At 39.7% G+C, this 19,145-nt stretch overlaps 1 protein-coding gene across 1 annotated transcript in view; it reads right to left on the bottom strand.

Moving 5' to 3' along the window:
- Window positions 1-19,145, bottom strand: part of mcm3ap (minichromosome maintenance complex component 3 associated protein) — a 37,031-nt gene that overhangs the window by 7,905 nt on the left and 9,981 nt on the right. The window contains exons 7-23 of the mRNA XM_057828700.1: window positions 18,890-19,068; window positions 18,682-18,821; window positions 16,803-17,000; window positions 16,460-16,728; window positions 16,232-16,394; window positions 14,410-14,567; window positions 11,840-12,048; window positions 11,353-11,597; window positions 11,176-11,276; window positions 8,948-9,079; window positions 8,709-8,822; window positions 8,465-8,617; window positions 6,616-6,813; window positions 5,738-5,806; window positions 5,519-5,653; window positions 2,209-2,362; window positions 1,667-1,931 (exon numbers count right to left, since the gene is read on the bottom strand). Of these exons, the coding sequence (XP_057684683.1) occupies window positions 1,667-1,931; window positions 2,209-2,362; window positions 5,519-5,653; window positions 5,738-5,806; window positions 6,616-6,813; window positions 8,465-8,617; window positions 8,709-8,822; window positions 8,948-9,079; window positions 11,176-11,276; window positions 11,353-11,597; window positions 11,840-12,048; window positions 14,410-14,567; window positions 16,232-16,394; window positions 16,460-16,728; window positions 16,803-17,000; window positions 18,682-18,821; window positions 18,890-19,068 (2,882 nt within the window). The remainder of the gene's footprint in view (window positions 1-1,666; window positions 1,932-2,208; window positions 2,363-5,518; window positions 5,654-5,737; window positions 5,807-6,615; window positions 6,814-8,464; window positions 8,618-8,708; window positions 8,823-8,947; window positions 9,080-11,175; window positions 11,277-11,352; window positions 11,598-11,839; window positions 12,049-14,409; window positions 14,568-16,231; window positions 16,395-16,459; window positions 16,729-16,802; window positions 17,001-18,681; window positions 18,822-18,889; window positions 19,069-19,145) is intronic.

Here is a 19,145-nt window from a genome sequence, read left to right as displayed (position 1 = left end):
CATGTTCGTGTGCTCCATATATTCCTTTGAACATTTACAATGGGCATCTGTTGACTACCTTATTTGATTTGACTCCCTCTTGTACCAGCTAGAGCTAGTGCTCAAGGTCGTAACTCAAAACGTTTTTCAGTGGAAACAGTTGGGCTGTAATAAGTTTCACTTTCGTTTTCATAGTAGGTGTCGTTTCATAGTAAGGAACGCCCGTTCAACAAGCATATGGTGTCTTGTCGTGTACTATTTTATTGTACTTCTGCGTGATCACAGCCCTTGTCTGGATCACATCATTTGTACCCTTGATATATATCCTGTTTATAAAGTCTTCGAAGCAGGCAATCCTTGGCTGAGTCTGATTATTTTCTCTTATTTGAGCTATTTGTTGATACTTGTCTTGGTGTTCAAATGTGATCCTCCGTGACAGTTTTATTGATTTGGGTGGATACACTGGCCTCTAGTGGCAACAGTGAATATGACTTAACATGGCTGAATCCAGCTGCTCCCTGTTACGACCAACATAAGGTTTGTTTTTATTTGAGCTAATATGTTTTACTGCTGCAACAATTAATCGATCAACACAAGTAATTCAATTAGAAAAAAGATTCAAATTAAATTTTGCTGCTTTAAGTATCCGTTTAATTAAAGTGGCACTGTAATGGTTTGTTTTGAAAGTGTTTGCATTTAGTTTTATTGATATGAGTGGATACACTGCCCTCTAGTGGCAACAGTGAATATGACATAACTCATTTCACATAGCTAAATCCAGCTGCTCCCTGTTAAGACCAACATAAATTTTGTTTGAGCTAATGTTTTCTTTTAATGCATTTTTAATTTAGCTAATAGGTATATTTAGCCGTTTTTTGTGGGAATTTGTGTTTGAACCATTTAAGAGCATTGTAACAAAACCAATTTTTTTTTTAGCATTTTATAGCATTTAAGCTAGCGGACTTTTGCTATGTAAGTTAGCCCATTGTTCTTTTGTTGTACTTAGATCCTTACATTTATTTAATCTTTTTATACCATTTGATGCTCAGCTCAGGTATTTTATGTCGTTTATCTGTTTAATCGAATATTCGAACTAACTAGTTCATCGATTAATTGACTACTAAAATAATCGATAGCTATAGCCTTAGTTTGTTCATGTATTCATTTAGTTTAGAAGTATATTTAGCAGTTTTTTGTGGGAAATATGTTTTTGAACGATTTGTTAGGATCATTGAAAAAAAAAGTTAGCATTTTATAGCATTTAAGCTAGCGAACTTTTGCTATTCCAGTTAGCCAATTGGTCTTTTGCGTACTTAGATCCTCATTTATATGTTTTTAATACCATTTGAGGCTAAGCTCAGGTATTTTAAGTTATTTTTTTAATGAAAATGAAATCTTGCATACTTTAAAGAAACACCCAGGAACTTTATTTTGTATTTGCATTTCATGCTCTTTTGAAAGTGCAATTTTAGCAAGCCTTTATTTTACATCTTCTAAAATTTATTCTGCAATGCGTTAAATGTTCCTAATTCAATTAGTCGAATATTCGAACTAACTAATAGATAGACTGCTAAAATAATCGATAGCTACAGCCCTAAACATAAGTACTTTTTGCCACACTAATAATTTCCCTTGACATATTAACTGTCAATGGAAGCAAATGAGTTGGACTTTTCTTCTAACTAACCTTCTTCGAGTTTCTGAGTGTTGCAGATATGGCGCTCAGGGCCCGGCACTAGAATGACCAGAGGAAGTGGGCAGTGCCAAGTACTGGCTTGCTGCAACTGCTTAAGCTGGAGCAGAGCCGACAGCAGTGGGACGTCTCGCTCGTATCGTTGCGGCTCCGGGATGGGCAGCGCGGGTAGTAACATGATCAGCGCTCCCGCTCCTTGCAGCTCGCAGCCTTCCTCAACTTTAGATAAGCCATCTTCAGTCAGCGGACCTCTGGACACCTACAAGATACCTCGCAATTGTTTCTTGAAGAACCACAACTCATCACTACGATAAAATAGTCATTATTACATTACATATTTTTACAAAATAAGTCATAAATGTAGAACATATGCACAAAAATATGCCGGTATCTGTGCACACCTTCTTGTGCCACTTACCAAACTAGTTTTCTGTCTGTTGTTCTTAAATTCAAAACATCACAAACTGATGATCCATGTCTATTTTCACAGCCCATAAAGTGTTTGCTAGCCTAAAACTTTTTTTTAAAAGACAAACCTTAACGCTGACATGGATTTTATGGGTTCGAGGTCCATTCTCCATGACTGTGTTGGAAAAGTACAGGGTTTGCAGAGTGCCATCCTGCTGTTCCTCCATGAACTTTGAACCCTGGCTGCCAGCAAGCTTCACTTCTAGCCAATCTGACAGAATCCTAGACAGAAAATGTTAATAATGAATGTAATAGTTTTTACAACTAAATCGAGATCTTTAAACAAGTGGCGATATTTCTTGTGCAAAACTACAGAAAATGTCGACAGTTGCGTACTGCAATTTGGGCAGGGAAAATAAAGCTACAGTGGTACCTCTACTTATGAAATTAATTGGTTCGAGAAGTAATTTCTTAACTTCTTAAAAATTCTGTTAGTAGAGACATCGGAACACAAGGGGCGAATGATGGTCCCTCTTAGCCAATTGGATGCCAGGAATGCTAGGCAATAGCCAATGGCGGAGCAGCTATAAGTATGTTATGTACAGTAAACTCTGGGAGCTGCGAATCCCAACCATTCTGTATTTTTGCCTTTCATATCCTGAAATTTTTTTTGTAACAAGCGGCAATATTTTCCTGTTGGATGTATGTCTTAACCTGAAAATTCTGCATGCAGAGACATTGGTAAGTAGAGGCACCACTGTATTTAATTAATGTACAGTAGTACATCTACTTACAAACACCTCTACATACAGATGTCTGTATGTTGAAACATTCGTAAGTAGTGGTATCACTGTATTTGATTTAATGTACAGTGGTACCTCTACTAATGAACGTCTCTACATACAGCATACATGGATATGCTTGTACCTCAACTTATGAACGTCTACATACAGAATACATAGACACTTGTAAGTAGAGGTACCAATTAGAGCCGGGCGGTAAACCGAAAATTTACCGTCACCGAAATTCTTCACGATGACCGACGTAATTTTGACCATGTCGGTAAATTCGGTAAATTAATAAAACAAGAAAATAGTCTTTTCATCCCGCTTTGACTCTGTGTTGTTCGTCTATGTTCATTCCCCTTTAAGAAAGGAGTCAATGTACTTACGTAGGGAGTCACGTGATCATCAGGAAGCCAATCAAACAGAAGCCCAGTAAGCTAACGCTAGCAGCTAACGCTACAAGCAAAACGTGATAGAGTGTGGCTTAACGGAGGTTCGCCAAACTTTCACCCGACATTTAGTAGACTCTTGGTGGCATCCAGACGGGCTTTCGCCCGCTGTCCTCCCTTGTTCTCACGATTTCCGGAGATGGTGCTTTCAGTGCTTTCTACTGGTAGCCAGGCCACAGGCTAACGCTAGCAGCTAACGCTATCGGTCGCTAGCCGCTAACGCTACAAATGAACGTGATGGAGTCGGATAGCGGCTCTAACCTTGTCGAAACGGCTGAACTTAATGAGTGGATTGGGCACGGACTGCATCTAGCAATTACTATGTGGCGTTATTTTGTATCTGACTGTGTGTGATTTCTCTGATAGCTTTTGTGATGGTAAAGCATTCAGCATAAAGCACAATCCAACGGTGAAACTTATAATATGACTGAGAAATGGCCCCAGCTATTTTTCTGTATGTGCTTAATTCTGTGTCATTATTGCCATCATAAAATATTAAGTGTTTCATTTGCAGAAGATCAATATAGCTTTAATGTGTGTCTGTCTGTTTGGGGGTTCATGTATGTGTGCATTTATTAAAAAATGCACTGGGGGGGGGGGGGGGGGGGGTTGACCCTGAAACCATAAAGTAAACACTTGTATTGAATACTTATGTCACAGCAGCCATTAACAATAAATTGTCTTTTTGAAGTGTACTGTTCAAGCTGCAAGTCATTTGTGTTACAATGACATGTTTGCACAGGCATATTGATTTTGACAATGTACATTGTTCAAGCCATACACGCTGTTATAAATGCTCATACTTGAATTCTTATTGTTTACAATACATTTTTATAAACTTAATGTTTAGACTGCATGTACAATTGTTAAATATATCAAATTGAATGCTGGTAACTAAATCAACAAGAAACTGTTAATCTGTATTTCATGCATTGATTCAGATTTTAAAATTATATAACAGTCTGCTTGGGCGACTTTATCGTCATTTATCGTTATCGAGGTAAATCTGCTCAATTTATCGTGATACGTGTTTAAGGCCATATCGCCCACCCCTAGTACCAATGTATTTGATTTGCCGTAAAGTGGTACCTCTACTTACGAACGTCTCTGCATACATAATACCGAGAGACACTCGTAAGTAGAGGTACAATTGGATTTGATGTTTAACAGTACCGCTACTTACGAACGCCTCTACATTCAGATGTCTGTATGTAGAAACATTTAAAAGTAGTGGTACCATTGTATTTGATTTAATGTACAGTAGTACCTCTACTTACAAACACCTCTACATACAGATGTCTGTATGTAGAAACATTCGTAAGTAGTGGTACCACGGTATTTGATTTGCCACTGTATTTGATTTCATATACAGTGGTACCTCTACTAACGAACGTCTCTACATACAGAATACATGGATATGCTCGTACCTAAACTTATGAACGTCTACATACACAATACATAGAGGCACTCTTAAGTAGAGGTACCACTGTATTAGATTTGATGTAAAGTGGTACTTCAACTTACGAACATCTCAGACACTCGTAAGTAGAGGTACAATTGGATTTGATGTACAGCGGTACCTCTACTTACGAACGCCTCTATATTTTAAAATCAGATGTCTGTATGTAGAAAGATTTGTAAGAAGTGGTGCCACTGTATTTGATTTAATGTACAGCAGTACCTCTACTTACAAACACCTCTACATACAGATGTCTGTATGTTGAAACGTTCGTAAGTAGTGGTACCACTGTATTTGATTTGCCACTGTATTTGATTAAATGTACAGTGGTACCTCGACTAACAAACGTCTCTACATACAGAATACATGGATATGCTCGTACCTCAACTTATGAATGTCTACATAGAGAATACACAGAGACACTCTTAAGTAGAAGTACCACTGAATTTGATTTGGTGTATAGTGGTGTCTCTACTTACGGACATCTCGGCAGAAACACTCGTAAGTATAGGTACTACTGTATTAGATTTTATGTACAGCGGTACCGCTACTAATATGTTATGTTCAGTAAACTCAGGGAGCTGAGAGTACCAGCCATACTGTTGACTTTCGTATCCTGAAATTTCTTTCGTGACAAGAGGCAATACTTTCCCGTTGAGGCGTCTTAACCTGAAAGTACTGTATGTTGAGACGTTCATAAGTAGAGATACAACTGTAATTCATAAACACAGCATTCCTCTATTACCTGTCTGCCAGGCTAGCAACACTTTCATGGTCGCTAGGTAACAGGACAAGAGCTTTCCAGAAGATTCTATCAGGTGGATCGTGGAGATTTTCCACAACTAGTGCTGGCAGGTCGAGTGGTGCCCACACTAACTCCCTGTGACACAAAAATCAAAAGAATAAAAGATCAAATTTGGAAAAACCATAAACCAGCAGACGAAAAAAAAAAATCACGACTTACTCCAGAAGCTGCTGAAAGTAGTATTGCACTCTCATTTGGTGGATTGCTGAACATCTCATTTTCAAGACCCTAAAGATTGACATACAGTACATGAACATTTGACTCACTCAGTGGAGTATGAACAATAAAAAACATGGCCAAAACACAGTAGAAGCTATTGTTTCTAAATATAAATGAATAGCAAATGATCCTTATAGCACTTGTTGGATTTTGTTCATACAGTAACGCAAGCACAATTATATCACTTTCTTAAACAAATAGCCATAGAACTCTCAGCACCGTTGGTTGCTTGGAATTCATGACCACTTGATAGCGCCATAGAGCAAATTTACCACTCTGAAGCTTTGAATAATTTGGCAGCAAAGCTTCATTGCTTCAAGAAGCTTCATTTGGCCATCACTGCTCAATGTAATCTCTCACTCTCTTTGGGACAGACAGAAAACCTCTGCTATCAACACTTTTGTCATACAACATGCCTCCCAGCATGCATTGCAGCACTACAGATGTAAAGACCATCAGAACTTCTGTACTATTTATTTATTAAGTGTTCAATTATTTTATTAATTGCTAATTATGCTATTTTGTTTGTTGTTATGATAATTTTATTGAATTTGAATGACTTGATTTAATCAACTGCCATTATTTGTCCTTTGTCCTCAGATGTGCCATAAAATAGCAGGTGGCTGATACAATCCAGTTTGGAAACTGGAAATATTTTTTATCTGTAGCCTATTTAAATGTACCTTATATGTTACAAAATGTTATGGAACATAATATGAGAATTTTTTCCCCTCAAAAGCAATTTGGCGCCCCTGCCACTAAATAGAGCCGTCGGCAACTGCCTAGCTCGCCTATTTCCTGACGCGGAGAGAAAATACCTTGTACTGGACAGCGATAATCTTCCTCCGTTTCCCAGGTCTACCGTTCCACGAGTCAGATCCTCTAAAGACTGCTGCGCCGGAGCGCTCGGAGCCAGCGCCTTCAATTTAAAGCGTGGGTCCACGAAGCAAGGAGCCGCTGGGAAGCCTCTCATCTGTCTTTTCAGCTGTCGGCGCACCGCAACCACATCACGCCACCTGATAAATAACAAACAAAATGTGTATCCTTTTATTGCTTAAGGTAAATTGAAACTGAATTTTATTAATGTCCCCAAATGACCTGATATGACCAGGACAGGTCCCCCAAATGTCCCCAAATGACCTGATATAACCAGGACATGGCCCCTAAATGTCCCTAAATGACCTAATATGAATAAGGCGTGTCCCTCAAATGTCTCTAAAATGACCTGATATGACCAGGATGTCTCCCCCAAATTACTTTATATGACCAGGACACGCCTCCCCCCAGGTGTCTCCAAAATTACGTTATATGACCAGGACACGCCTCCCAAGTGTCCCTGAAAAGACCTGCTATGACCAGGACACGCCCCCCAAATGTCTCCAAAATGACCTGATATGACCAGGACACGCCCCCTAAATGTCCCCAAATGACTTGATATGACCAAGACGTGTCCCCCAAATGTCCCTAAAATCACCTGATATGACCAGGACATGTCCCCCAAATGACTTTATATGACCAGGACACGCCCCCAAAATGACCTGATATGACCAGGACAGGCCCCCCAAATGTCTCCAAAATGACCTGATATGACCAAGACATGTCCCACAAATGTCCCCAAATGACCTGATATGACCAGGAAATGTCCCCCAAATGTCCCCAAATTACTTTATATTACCAGGACACACCCCCCAAGTGTCCCTGAAATGACCTGCTATGACCAGGACACCCCCCTCAAATGGCTCCAAAATGACCTGATATGACCAGGACACGCCCCCTAAATGTCCCCAGATGACTTGATATGACCAAGACGTGTCCTCCAAATGTCCCTAAAACGGCCTGATATGACCAGGACATGTCCCCCAAATGACTTTATATGACCAGGACACGCCCCCAAATGTCCCCAAAATTACCTGATATGACCAGGACACGCCCCCAAATGTCTCCAAAATCACCTGATATGACCAGGACACGCCCCCCAAATGTCTCCAAAATGTCCGGATATGACCAAGACATGTCCCACAAATGTCCCCAAATGACCTGATATGACCAAGATGTGTCCTCCAAATGTCCCCAAATGACCTGATATGACCAGGAAATGTCCCCCAAATGTCCCCAAATTACTTTATTTGACCAGGACACGCCCCCCCAAGTGTCCCTGAAATGACTTGCTATGACCAGGACACCCCCCTCAAATGTCCCCAAATTGACCTGATATGACCAGGACACGCCCCCCAAATGTCCTCAAATTACCTGATATGACCAGGACACGCCCCCCAAATGTCTCCAAAATGACCTGATATGACCAGAACACGCCCCCCAAATGTCTCCAAAATGACCTGATATGACCAGGACACAGCCCCCAAATGTCCCCAAATGACTTGATATGACCAGGCCGTGTCCCCCAAATTTCCCAAATCAACAGGAAATGACCTGATATTGTCCCTGAAATGTCACCAAACCAACCTGGGCGGGGCTAAGATCTGTATCTCCACACAACAAAGCCCTTGAGTAATTTCTCCAGAAATTGCAGTTTTCAAAAGAATTGATGATGTATGATACCATCATGAAATATTTGCCACTCTCAAAAAGTTCCAGCCACTCCATGAATATTTTTCTAGATCCGCCCCTGCACTTTTAAAACCAAAGACGATATCCAAAAGTTCCTACCTTTTAATGTATTTGTGAGCTCGTTGCAGCTCAGCGGCAAGGATTTCTTCAACGAGAACTGCAATGTCTGCTTTTAAAGTCTCCTCAATTATATCTGTGCAGACTTCTTGAGAACATTTAGCAATGTAGCGCGCTCTCTCATCCAATGCTTCCCTGAAATGAATAAGGTATTTTTAAATGTTCAAACCATTTTTCTTTAAATCCATCTTATTAAACAAGCACAAATATGAAAACTCAGCCTTACTGTAACACTGTGGTGGCAGTTTCCGTCATAGTCTCTTCTAATACTTCCCGCATGATCTCTGTGTACAAAGACAGTTTGAACTTGACCAAAAAGGCCTCGTGTTCCTCTTTCCTCCTGGAATAAAGAGAGGCAAGTTGATAATGTGGTGTGACGTTCTGATATCTTCAAGTACAGGTTAAGCAATTATTACAGTCAGAAGGTTAAAAGGCAAATTCAATGAAATTTAAACGAGGACGAACCTTGCTTCCTCAATCTTGCGTTTTTCTTCGGCTAACCGCTCTTGCTCTACGTGGATCTCAGTACTTGACATTTCTCGCAGCATTTCTCCCAAAACCTCATTTAGTACAGACTCTGCCTGCAGAGAGGTCTCACTTAGGAGAGAAAAGAAGAAACATTCACTACCAAAATTGTACATTTAACCTGAAAAAGCATGCTTTGTTTAATAAGTCAAATAATGCCTTTATTTTCTTGTCCTACCCTCCTAATGACCAAATTGCAGCAAAAAAAACTTTAACAATTTAACAATTCCCACGTTGGGCTTGATATGATCAGTTTTTCAAACTAATGGCTAGGGCAAACCTATTCTATTTTTCATTATTAAATTAAATAATTAGCATTGAGATTAGCATTGATTGGATGTCTCACACTACCTTTCCTGTGCATGTCCTCAGAGCATTTTATTTTCATGACGTTAATGCCAACCCATACGTGTACCCTTAGTCAGCAGTAACAGCTAGCTAAACAGCTAGTTTTTGAGAAATCGCTAACAACAGATTTGCAGCCCTGTTACTGTGATTATGCAAAATATTGCATGAAAAACAAATTATGTCACTAAAATTAGTTCCCCAATTATATTATGGGCTTAATCAGCCGATAAAAGCATTTAAAAATGATATTGGATAATATTGACATGTTTTTGGGCCAACATGCATTTTGTATTCAAAGTGAATGTGAAAGACCTCTGCCTTTGTACAAGGGCTGGTCACAGTTTAGCAAACCAGTTATGCTTATTGACCATTAGATGTCTCCAAACTAAGTTGCTTGGGATTCGTTATGTGAGCAGACTTGAATTTGATTTTTGGAGTCGGACAATGTGTGATATTGGTTAAGAAGTCATTAATGGACAACTCAATTTACATTAGTAAGTTTGTCCCCTTTGTCAGCAGAAACAGCTAGCTAAAAAGCTAGCTTCTACTCCTGAGAAATCGCTAACATTGGTACAGATTTGCAACCCTGTTACTGTGATGATACAAAATATGTTATCATGAAAAAAAAAAATCATGTAATAATATTGTTACTATTGATCAGTACGTAAGCTAAGCTAATCAAGCCTTTAATAGTTTATTACCTATAATCAAGCCCGTCGACAGGGGGTAAGGGGGGCCGGGTATGTTGTTCCGGGCCTCAGGACCATAAGGGCCCCGAATGACCCTTAATTTATTTCACTTTCCATTCACATATATATATTTTTTTATTTAAATCATTGTCTTATTAAATATTATGTTCTACTCAATATATACTTAAATACGTTAACATATTAAATATTTCAAATCTACATTTTTTCCTTTTTTTGCACAAGCTCCCCCGACTGTCTTAGCAGAGAATGGTTTGACCCTGCTCTGACGCACTTGAGGCTACACTACGTACGCCCCCTGAAGCGGAAAATATAAAATCTGTCATTGTTAACATTGTTATTAACTCTAAACATGGTGAGTCGTCATAAATCAGGTGCGCAAAAAAGCAAAAAAAGAGATTAAGACCATAGAGGTGAATGAGAAAAAATGAAGTTCTTAAAAGGGGGACAAGAAGCCACAGAATTAGAGTTGGCTGTGGACGGTTATGTCGGTACGTGAATAACAGCCGCTAACACTAAATGTTTACATTTGCGATCACCGTCACCAAAGCCCGATTCGAGTGTCAACGGCCGCTTGTAGCCTATTGAGCTGCAGTATGACAAGACATGCTGCTCGCGTTGAGCCGAGGAGAGAGAAGGTGATGGGAGATCAGGGATATATGTTAGTTTTACTGTTTTGTTGCTTAGCAGGCAGGCATAACACTCTCAGTTGTATTGTACTGTAGCCTACATGGGACAATAGATGAAAATTGTTAATATTGTGTCACATCACATTACGGTCTCTTCAATTTAACTGTCCATCTCAAATAATTTGAAAATTTACACTGTCATTTCTTGCAAAGCGTTAAAAGTACTGCGTATGTCGTCGTGACAAGCCGGTGGCAGGGGTGGGGGGGGGGGCCCTATAATGGTCTCTTGTCCCCGGGCCCCTGCAAGTCTGTTGACAGCCCTGCCTATAATGATGAATATGTAGCAATAAATAAGAAAAGTGAAAGACTTAGTTTTCCAAGACTTTCAGAGCCCAAATGTCCTCTAATTCTAGACTCACCCTTTCTAAACACTGTTGTCATGTCAGCATATACGCAAGGCTGTTTGACAGACAATACAACTTACGCAAGAGCCGCTGTGACATAACTGGCTCCATCTGCCGCAACCTCCCTTGCGGCCGCCTCCACCATTTCGTCAATCAAACTGTCCACCTCAGCCATGATGTCCTGGAGAAACAGAAACAAACCACCAAATTTAAAGAGCGTTAAAGTAAGATGTGAACCGGTGCAAAACAATTCACACCTCATCACTGAAGACAGGCTGAGGTTCGGGTTCAGGTGATGGCGCTTTGACGGGTGGTGGCTGCAATATGGGCTGCTGGGATTCAGCGTGAAGGACCGAACTGCTGGAATCGCTCGTCTCAGTCTTTTCAGGAACGGACGATCTCAGCCCCAAAACACTGGGGACGTCAGGATGCTTGACTGGTAGAACCTGAGTTTGCAACTGGATGTTTGGAAGCGCCTTCGCCTCCACTTTGGGAGCAATGACTGAAATAAATAAATAGATAAAAATGCTTAATAACATGTACAATACGTACAATTGATTTGGTTGAATGCCCACAAAGTTACTGTTTACTCCATGCTTGCCATTGACAGCGCTAGACGCCCAAACCATTTAGACACGGAGGAGCGAATGAGCTTTCATTTATTCAAAACCATGGGTTTCAAAAAAAATCAAAAACGGTTATTTAAAACAACTGTTTAACTAGGAGACATATATCGTAGAATACCTTTAAATGGATCCGCTGCAAGGTTTTCTCCTCTATATTTGTTCTGGGAGTCAAAGGTGCAGACAGGATAATGCTGGGGAGGATTGGGAAGTGGGCCTCCGTTCACAATTTCCCCGGTCAAAGCCGTTTTTTTGGCTTGAATGATCGCAGATTTCTTCTGGTATATCAGCTCCGGTTCCTGATAGAATACCCGATTCAGCTCGACGGCCCTGTCAATAAAAATGGGTTCGTAACGTACGTTAAAAACACTGCTAACTAGGGTTGTTCCGATCATGTTTTTTTGCTCCCGATCCGATCGTTTTAGTTTGAGTATCTGCCGGTCCCGATATTTCCCGATCCGACTGCGTTTTTTTTTTGCTCCCGATTCAATTCCAAACATTCCCGATAATTTTTCCCGATCATATACATTTTGGCAATGCATTAAGAAAAAAATGAATAAAACTCGGACGAATATATACATCCAACATACATTACCTAAGTACTGTATTTGTTTATTATGAAAATTAATCCTTAAGATGGCATTTACATTATTAACATTCTTTCTGTGAGAGGGATCCACAGACAGAAAGACTTGTAATTCTTAAAGGATAAATGTGACTTTGTATATTGTGAATAAATATTGCCATCTAGTGTATTTGTTGAGCTTTCAGTAAATGATACTGTAGCCATTTAACTTCTGCCCAAATGCATGATGGGAAGTGCAACCATGACTGTGCATCGTTGTACCAATTGATATATCATCTCTGCGTTGGGAAATAACATAAGGTGTTAAGAAAAAGATCAACTACTACCTTTCTTCCCCACATTGCTTCCCATGCTTATTCTAATCGTTGGGAGAGGGATTGTAAGGCTTTAGCCATTAAAAAAAAGGCTCCAAAGGCTGCCAAAATTCACTCTACTCATTTTACGCTGCCTTTTAGCTCTATATACAGTATGGGTAAAACGGCGTCATTATTGATTGAACGCGACAATGCATGATTGGGTCGTGCAGTGCATGCGTTAATTGCGTTAAATATTGTAACGTGATAAATGTAAAAAACATTAATTCTCGCCGTTGACGCGATAAATTTGATAACCCTACCTTAAGCTTAAACTAAAGATTCTGGAAGAGTGTAACACGTTATGTCTGTAACGTTAAATACAATTAGAAAATGATTTAATTAAAAAAAAACATATATATATATATATATATATATATTTAAAAAAGGCATGTCCGATATCTTTTTGCTGATTCCATTACTTTGAAAATGACGTGATCGGACCCGATCATCCCGATCGATCCGGACATCTCTACTGCTAACTACATATTGGTATTTCCCGGGATACAAACGAGTTCCGTTCTTACTCTGGCGACGTAACCCGAATTTCCGCTTAAGTCGGAATTAACCCTGAAAGTAACCCTAAATAACCCCTACATCTCAAAATAACAATCCAAAAACATGTGCTACACGTTAAGGATGTTTTGGCACATCCTTAACTAATCGATTATTAGATGCATCGCGATTTTCTGTAATAATTTTGTGACAGCCGCTGGTAGCAGAACGAAATTCAAGACAATTCAGCTGCCCGAACACCTTTAATGGACAGACGCACGCAAGAACAACGCGCAAGTTATTTTTTTAGAGCGAGAGGGGAAGAGAGATAGTTGGTTGCTCCTTGCCTTTCAGTTGTCCAGCAGTAGGTTCAAGTCTTGTTAATTGAAAAATGTCCGTAGTGTGTTGCTAAGTCCTGTGTGCGTCTATATGAGGTGAGTACACGAACCCTCTTGTACTGTTTAGCCTTTATTATTGTTGTTAGAGATGTTCCTAGTTAGCACTGAGCGCTATGCTAATTAGCGACTTCGCTAACATGTATTTCCATGTCAAGTTGTGCGTTGTTTGGTGGTGTACAAAAGTTTTTACAGATGCAGAACGTTTAAAACCAGCATTAAGGACAGCGGAAACACTACAAGCATGCAAAATAGCACAGAAATCTGTGAAAACAAAGTATATTGGTTAAAAGAAGTCTTATTTCCAAAGTCACTTTGTTTCCAGAAATTGTGGAATTCATTCCACCAGTGTAAATTGTATTGTATTGTGATACATTGTCATGCATTGTTATACTTATTGAGAAATAAGTACTGCCTTTGAAACAGCTAATGTTTTTGTACCTTCTTGTGAAAAAGCATCTCAAGGTAGCTGTGTGTTGTATAGGCATGTTAAGTACTGCCTTTAAAATGGTTAATGTTTTTGCACTTTGTTTAAAAAAAAAAAAAAAAAAAGTTTATGGGCAGCTTCTTGTTGTATGGGCATTTTTCCATCATTCCTGTTGAATCATTAGGATATTTTAAATAAATAATTGACATAAATTTGTTTGTCTACTTTGTTAATTAGTAAAGTATGATGCATCGATAATCGTGATCATCGTCAATACCGTGATCATCGTTCGATAATGGAATCGTAGCACCCTTAATCGTAATCGAATCGAATCGTGGGGTGCCTAAGATGGCACACCCCTTATTAATATGGCTTGATAAAACAAAAAGCTTCTATTTCTTCCATTTCTTCCAAGAGAAAAGCACTGACACTTACCCCTCGTTGACGTTGAGTCCGTACTGCTGGATAAAGACCGTTGCTTCCTTAGCACTGCAGAACATCAACATCCGAGCAATGTCCTCGACTGGAAAAGCAGTTGACCTTGGACCCACAGTGTGAGCAATGTTCAAGGTTTTTAATGCCTTCCCTCTCACCTGCATTAACACACAGAGAGGGGCTTGAACAAAGCACTGTAGTTATGCTATTTTTCATAGGTTTTCTGAAAAAACTTTTGTTTTTTCACACTGACAACATGAGAGAATCACTTGTGTCATCTACTTCTGGCATTGTTCTGAAGTACTACTCAAGATGAAGACTTTAATAGCTTGTAGGGCTGCAGCTATCGATTAATTAGGTAATCGATTAATCTATCGATTAGTTGTGCGGAATACATTTTAGGAGATGTAAAACAAAGACGTAAGTGTTTCAATTAAAATACTGGGAAAATAATGGGAATCTCAGTACAATAAAAGAACAATTGGCTGACTTACATATAGCAAAAGTCTGCTAGCTTAAATGCTATAAAATGCTAAATTATGCAAAGTTCTTAACAAATCGTTCAAACTCATATCCCCTCAAAAGAACTGCTAAATATACTTCTAAACTAAATAACAAATGCATGAACAAACATATTAGCTCAAACAAAAACTTAACCTTATGTTGGTCTTAACAGGGAGCAGCTGGAATGTGAGTTTCGAGTTATGGCATCACTTTTGGCACGAGAGGGCAGTGTATCCACCCAAATCAATAAAACTAAATGCAACACTTTCAAAACAAACCTTCGGAGGCCCTAAAGTGACATCGACAGAAGTAAAATAAATTTAAGCAATCTGGTGCGCACCAGATTGTTTCTCATGCGCAACAAATTGTTTCTAGTGAGAATCGGAAACTATCTGGTAAACATTAGCAATATAAAGAATTTAAGTTAGCGGACTTTTGCTATGCAAGTTAGCCAATTGTTGTATACATTAGCACTATATAGCATTTAAGCTGGTGGGACTTTTGCTATGCAAGTTAGCAAGTTGTTGTAAATGTTAGCAATATATAGCATTTAAGCTAGCGAACATTTGCCATGCAAGTTAGCCAATTGTTGTAAACATTAGCATTATACAGCATTTAACCTAGCAAACTTTTGCTACGCAAGTTAGCCAATTGTTTTAAAAATTAGCATTATATAGCATTTAAGCTAGTGGACGTCTGCTATTCAAGTTAGCCAATTGTTGTAAACATTAGCATTATATAGCTTTTAAGATAGCTGTCTTTTGCTATGCAAGTTAGCAAATTGTTGTAAATATTTGCATTGTATAAGATTTAAGTTGGCGACCTATTGCTTTGCGAGTTAGCCAATTGCTGTAAACATTAGCATTATACAGCATTTAAGTTACCAGACTTTGCTTTGCAAGTTAGCCAATTGTTGTAAATATTAGCATTATATGGCATTTAAGTTAGCGGACTTCTGCTATGCAAGTTAGACAATTGCTGTAAACATTAGTATTATATAGCATTTAAGCTAGCATGCTTTTGCTATGCAAGTAAAACAATTGTTGTAAACATTACCATTTTATAGCATTTAAGCTAGCGGACTCAAAGCAGCGAAATTTGATTTGAAGTTTTTTTTTCTAATCGAATTACTGAAGTTGATCGATTAATCATCACAGCACTAACTTGATCTCACAGTTCTGGGATTTGTATATATCATATATAAATATAATCAAGGTGTTGTCTGTCCCTTTAAGTCAATTTAGCACTTCTTGGGCGTAGGTGCAACATCGAAACTGAAGTAGTAATTGGATTCATTTAGAGTAGAATTATTTCCAACCTGATTGAAATATCGGTGGAGGAGGCAACTAGCCAGGTAAGATGCTGTATTAACCAGCTTGAAGAAACGCACAAAGTTGTTGCTGTTCAGTGCGGCAAATGCTTGCACTGCAAAATTAACTTCCGGGGAGTTGCGCACTTCCTCGCGGAATTGTTGGACTTCACTGCGCAGAGACGTTAAGAAAAGGTTATTCAATAAACTTGTGTACGTGCTATTTTACACACTAACCGTAGGATGTCCCCATCATTGAGCTTCAGCAGCACGCTGTACTGGCGGAATTCGGCCTCACGGGGACAGTAAATTTGACGGCCCTTCAGGTCCTCGTACATTTCTTTCAGGCTCTGCAGGCACTTCGTCAAGTTCTCGTTGTTTATCTTAACGTCGAAAACAGACATCGGTTCTTCGCAGAGATGGTGTGCGCAATGCAAGTGGAAGCGTGTGCATTTCTCGATCAGGGAGACCGTTTCCGGGCAGCACAAACGCTGCTGGGTGATGTCCTATGGTCAAATTAGACTGGTTTAGTTTTGATTGATCTGTAAAGGACTTTGGTCCTGTCCAAATCAGTTCCTACCTTTCGAATGCCTCGAGTCCTGTTCCAGACAAAATCATACCAATCTCGCAGGTTTTCATGACCCTGGTCCATAATCTGAGTGACCAGATAGTCCATGGTCATGCTGAGGACTGGCAACGGCCGTAACTCATGAGGAAGGGGTTCTTCCTGGTCAGCTGACGAACGACTGTACTCTTTGACGGCTGCTGAATGATCCACCTAGATGTGTCAGTTTGAAGACAACATTAGTCGGCCATTTTATTACAGTGGGGCAAATAAGTATTTGGTCAACCACTAATTGTGCAAGTTCTCCCACTTGAAAATATTAAAAGGGCCTGTAATTGTCAACATGGGTAAACCTCAACCATGAGAGACAGAATGTGGAAAAAAAAAACAGGAAATCACATTGTTTGATTTTTAAAGAATTTATTTGCAAATCATGGTAGAAAATAAGTATTTGGTCACAACCAAAAGTTCATTATGTACCCTTTGTTGGCAATAACGGAGGCCAAACGTTTTCTATAACTCTTCACAAGCTTTTCACACACTGTTGCTGGTATTTTGGCCCATTCCTCCATGCAGATCTCCTCTAGAGCAGTGATGTTTTGGGGCTGTCGTTGGGCAACAGGGACTTTCAACTCCCTCCACAGATTTTTCTACGGGGTTGAGATCTGGAGACTGGCTAGGCCACTCCAGGACCTTGAAAAGCTTCTTCCGAAGCCACTCCTTTGTTGCCCTGGCTGTGTGTTTTGGATCATTGTCATGCTGAAAGACCCAGCCACGTCTCACCTTCAATGCCCTTGCTGATGGAAGGAGATTTTCACTCAAAATCTTTGAAACCTTTACACAGATCAGTTGTCATGGTTCCTTTGCAGAAAAACAGCCCCAAAGCATGATGTTTCAACCCCCATGCTTCACAGTGGGTATGGTGTTCTTCAGGTGCAATTCAGTATTCTTTCTCCTCCAAACATGAAAACATGTTTCTACCAAAAACTTCTATTTTGGTTTCATCTGACCATAACACATTCTCCCAGTCCTCTTCTGGATCATCCAAATGCTCTCTAGCGAACCGCAGACGTGCCTGGACATTTACTTTCTTCAATTGGGGGATACGTCTGGCAGTGCAGGATTTGAGTCCCTGTCGGCGCATTGTGTTACTGATAGTAGCCTTTGTTACTGTGGTCCCAGCTCTCTGTAGGTCATTCACTAGGTCCCCCCGTGTGGTTCTGGGATTTTTGCTCACCGTTCTTGTTATCATTTTGACGCCACGGGGTGAGATCTTGCATGGAGCCCAGATCGAGGGAGATTATCAGTGGTCTTATATGTCTTCCATTTTCTAATAATTGCTCCCACAGTTGATTTCTTTACACCAAGCGTTTTGCAGATTCAGTCTTCCCAGCCTGGTGCAGGTCAACAATTTTGTCTCTGGTGTCCTTTGACAGCTCTTTGGTTTTGGCCATAGTGGAGTTTGGAGTGTGACTGACTTGAGTTGTGGACAGGTGTCTTTTATACCGATAATGAGTTAAAACAGGTGGCATTAATACAGGTAACGAGTGGAGCCTCATTAGACCTCGTTAGAAGAAGAAGAACTCTAATTTGGAAATAAATTCTTTAAAAATCAAACAATGTGATTTTCAGTTTTTTTTCTCCACATTCTGTCTCTCATGGTTGAGGTTTACCCATGTTGACAATTACAGGCCTCTCTAATCTTTTCAAGTAGGAGAACTTGCACAATTGGTGTTGACTAAATACTTATTTGCCCCACTTTAACTGATGCGAATGAACGTTCATTCGACGTCTACTCGTGATAAACTCAAATTGCTGAGCGCTGTTCACTTATTATGTACTACAAATGTTCTCATAATATCTTAGTATTTGAAGAAAATATTGCCAACGTTACCATCTCAGTGTTTGGTAAGGTTTCATATACACTGAGCTGCTGTCTTGTTTCCCTCATGTATCGCTCCTTTTCCGGACACATGTCAGGACATGTCCCCACAAACACCTTAGAGAGGTCAATGTCCGTACTTTTGGGTCGACCTAGTGGGCATACGTAAGCAGTTTGTGATGCCTGTGGATTAGTGAAGAAGCTAATAATAGCAAAATACTTTGCCGCAGAATTTTGTCCCTCTGCTCTAAGAGGCGATACTTGTCCTCAGATGTCTCAGCCACGATACCAATGAGGGGGGCGAGGCACTCAGAGCTCGGAGTCATTGTGACATTCTCTTTCTGAAGTTCGGATTCAAACTGGAGAGACTTGCAAATTGGTGTCTTTTTCACTGGTGAGCTAAAAGAAACATCATATCACACTAAGAAGCCATTTTACTGTTGTCAACAACTTGCGAAAACTAATATTTAGAAAAA

The sequence above is a fragment of the Corythoichthys intestinalis genome, chromosome 22 (assembly GCF_030265065.1).
Source record: "Corythoichthys intestinalis isolate RoL2023-P3 chromosome 22, ASM3026506v1, whole genome shotgun sequence".
In the NCBI taxonomy this organism is placed as follows: domain Eukaryota; kingdom Metazoa; phylum Chordata; class Actinopteri; order Syngnathiformes; family Syngnathidae; genus Corythoichthys; species Corythoichthys intestinalis.
The sequence above is the reverse complement of the archived record's forward strand: the minus strand, read 5'-3'. Positions and strand labels throughout refer to the sequence as shown.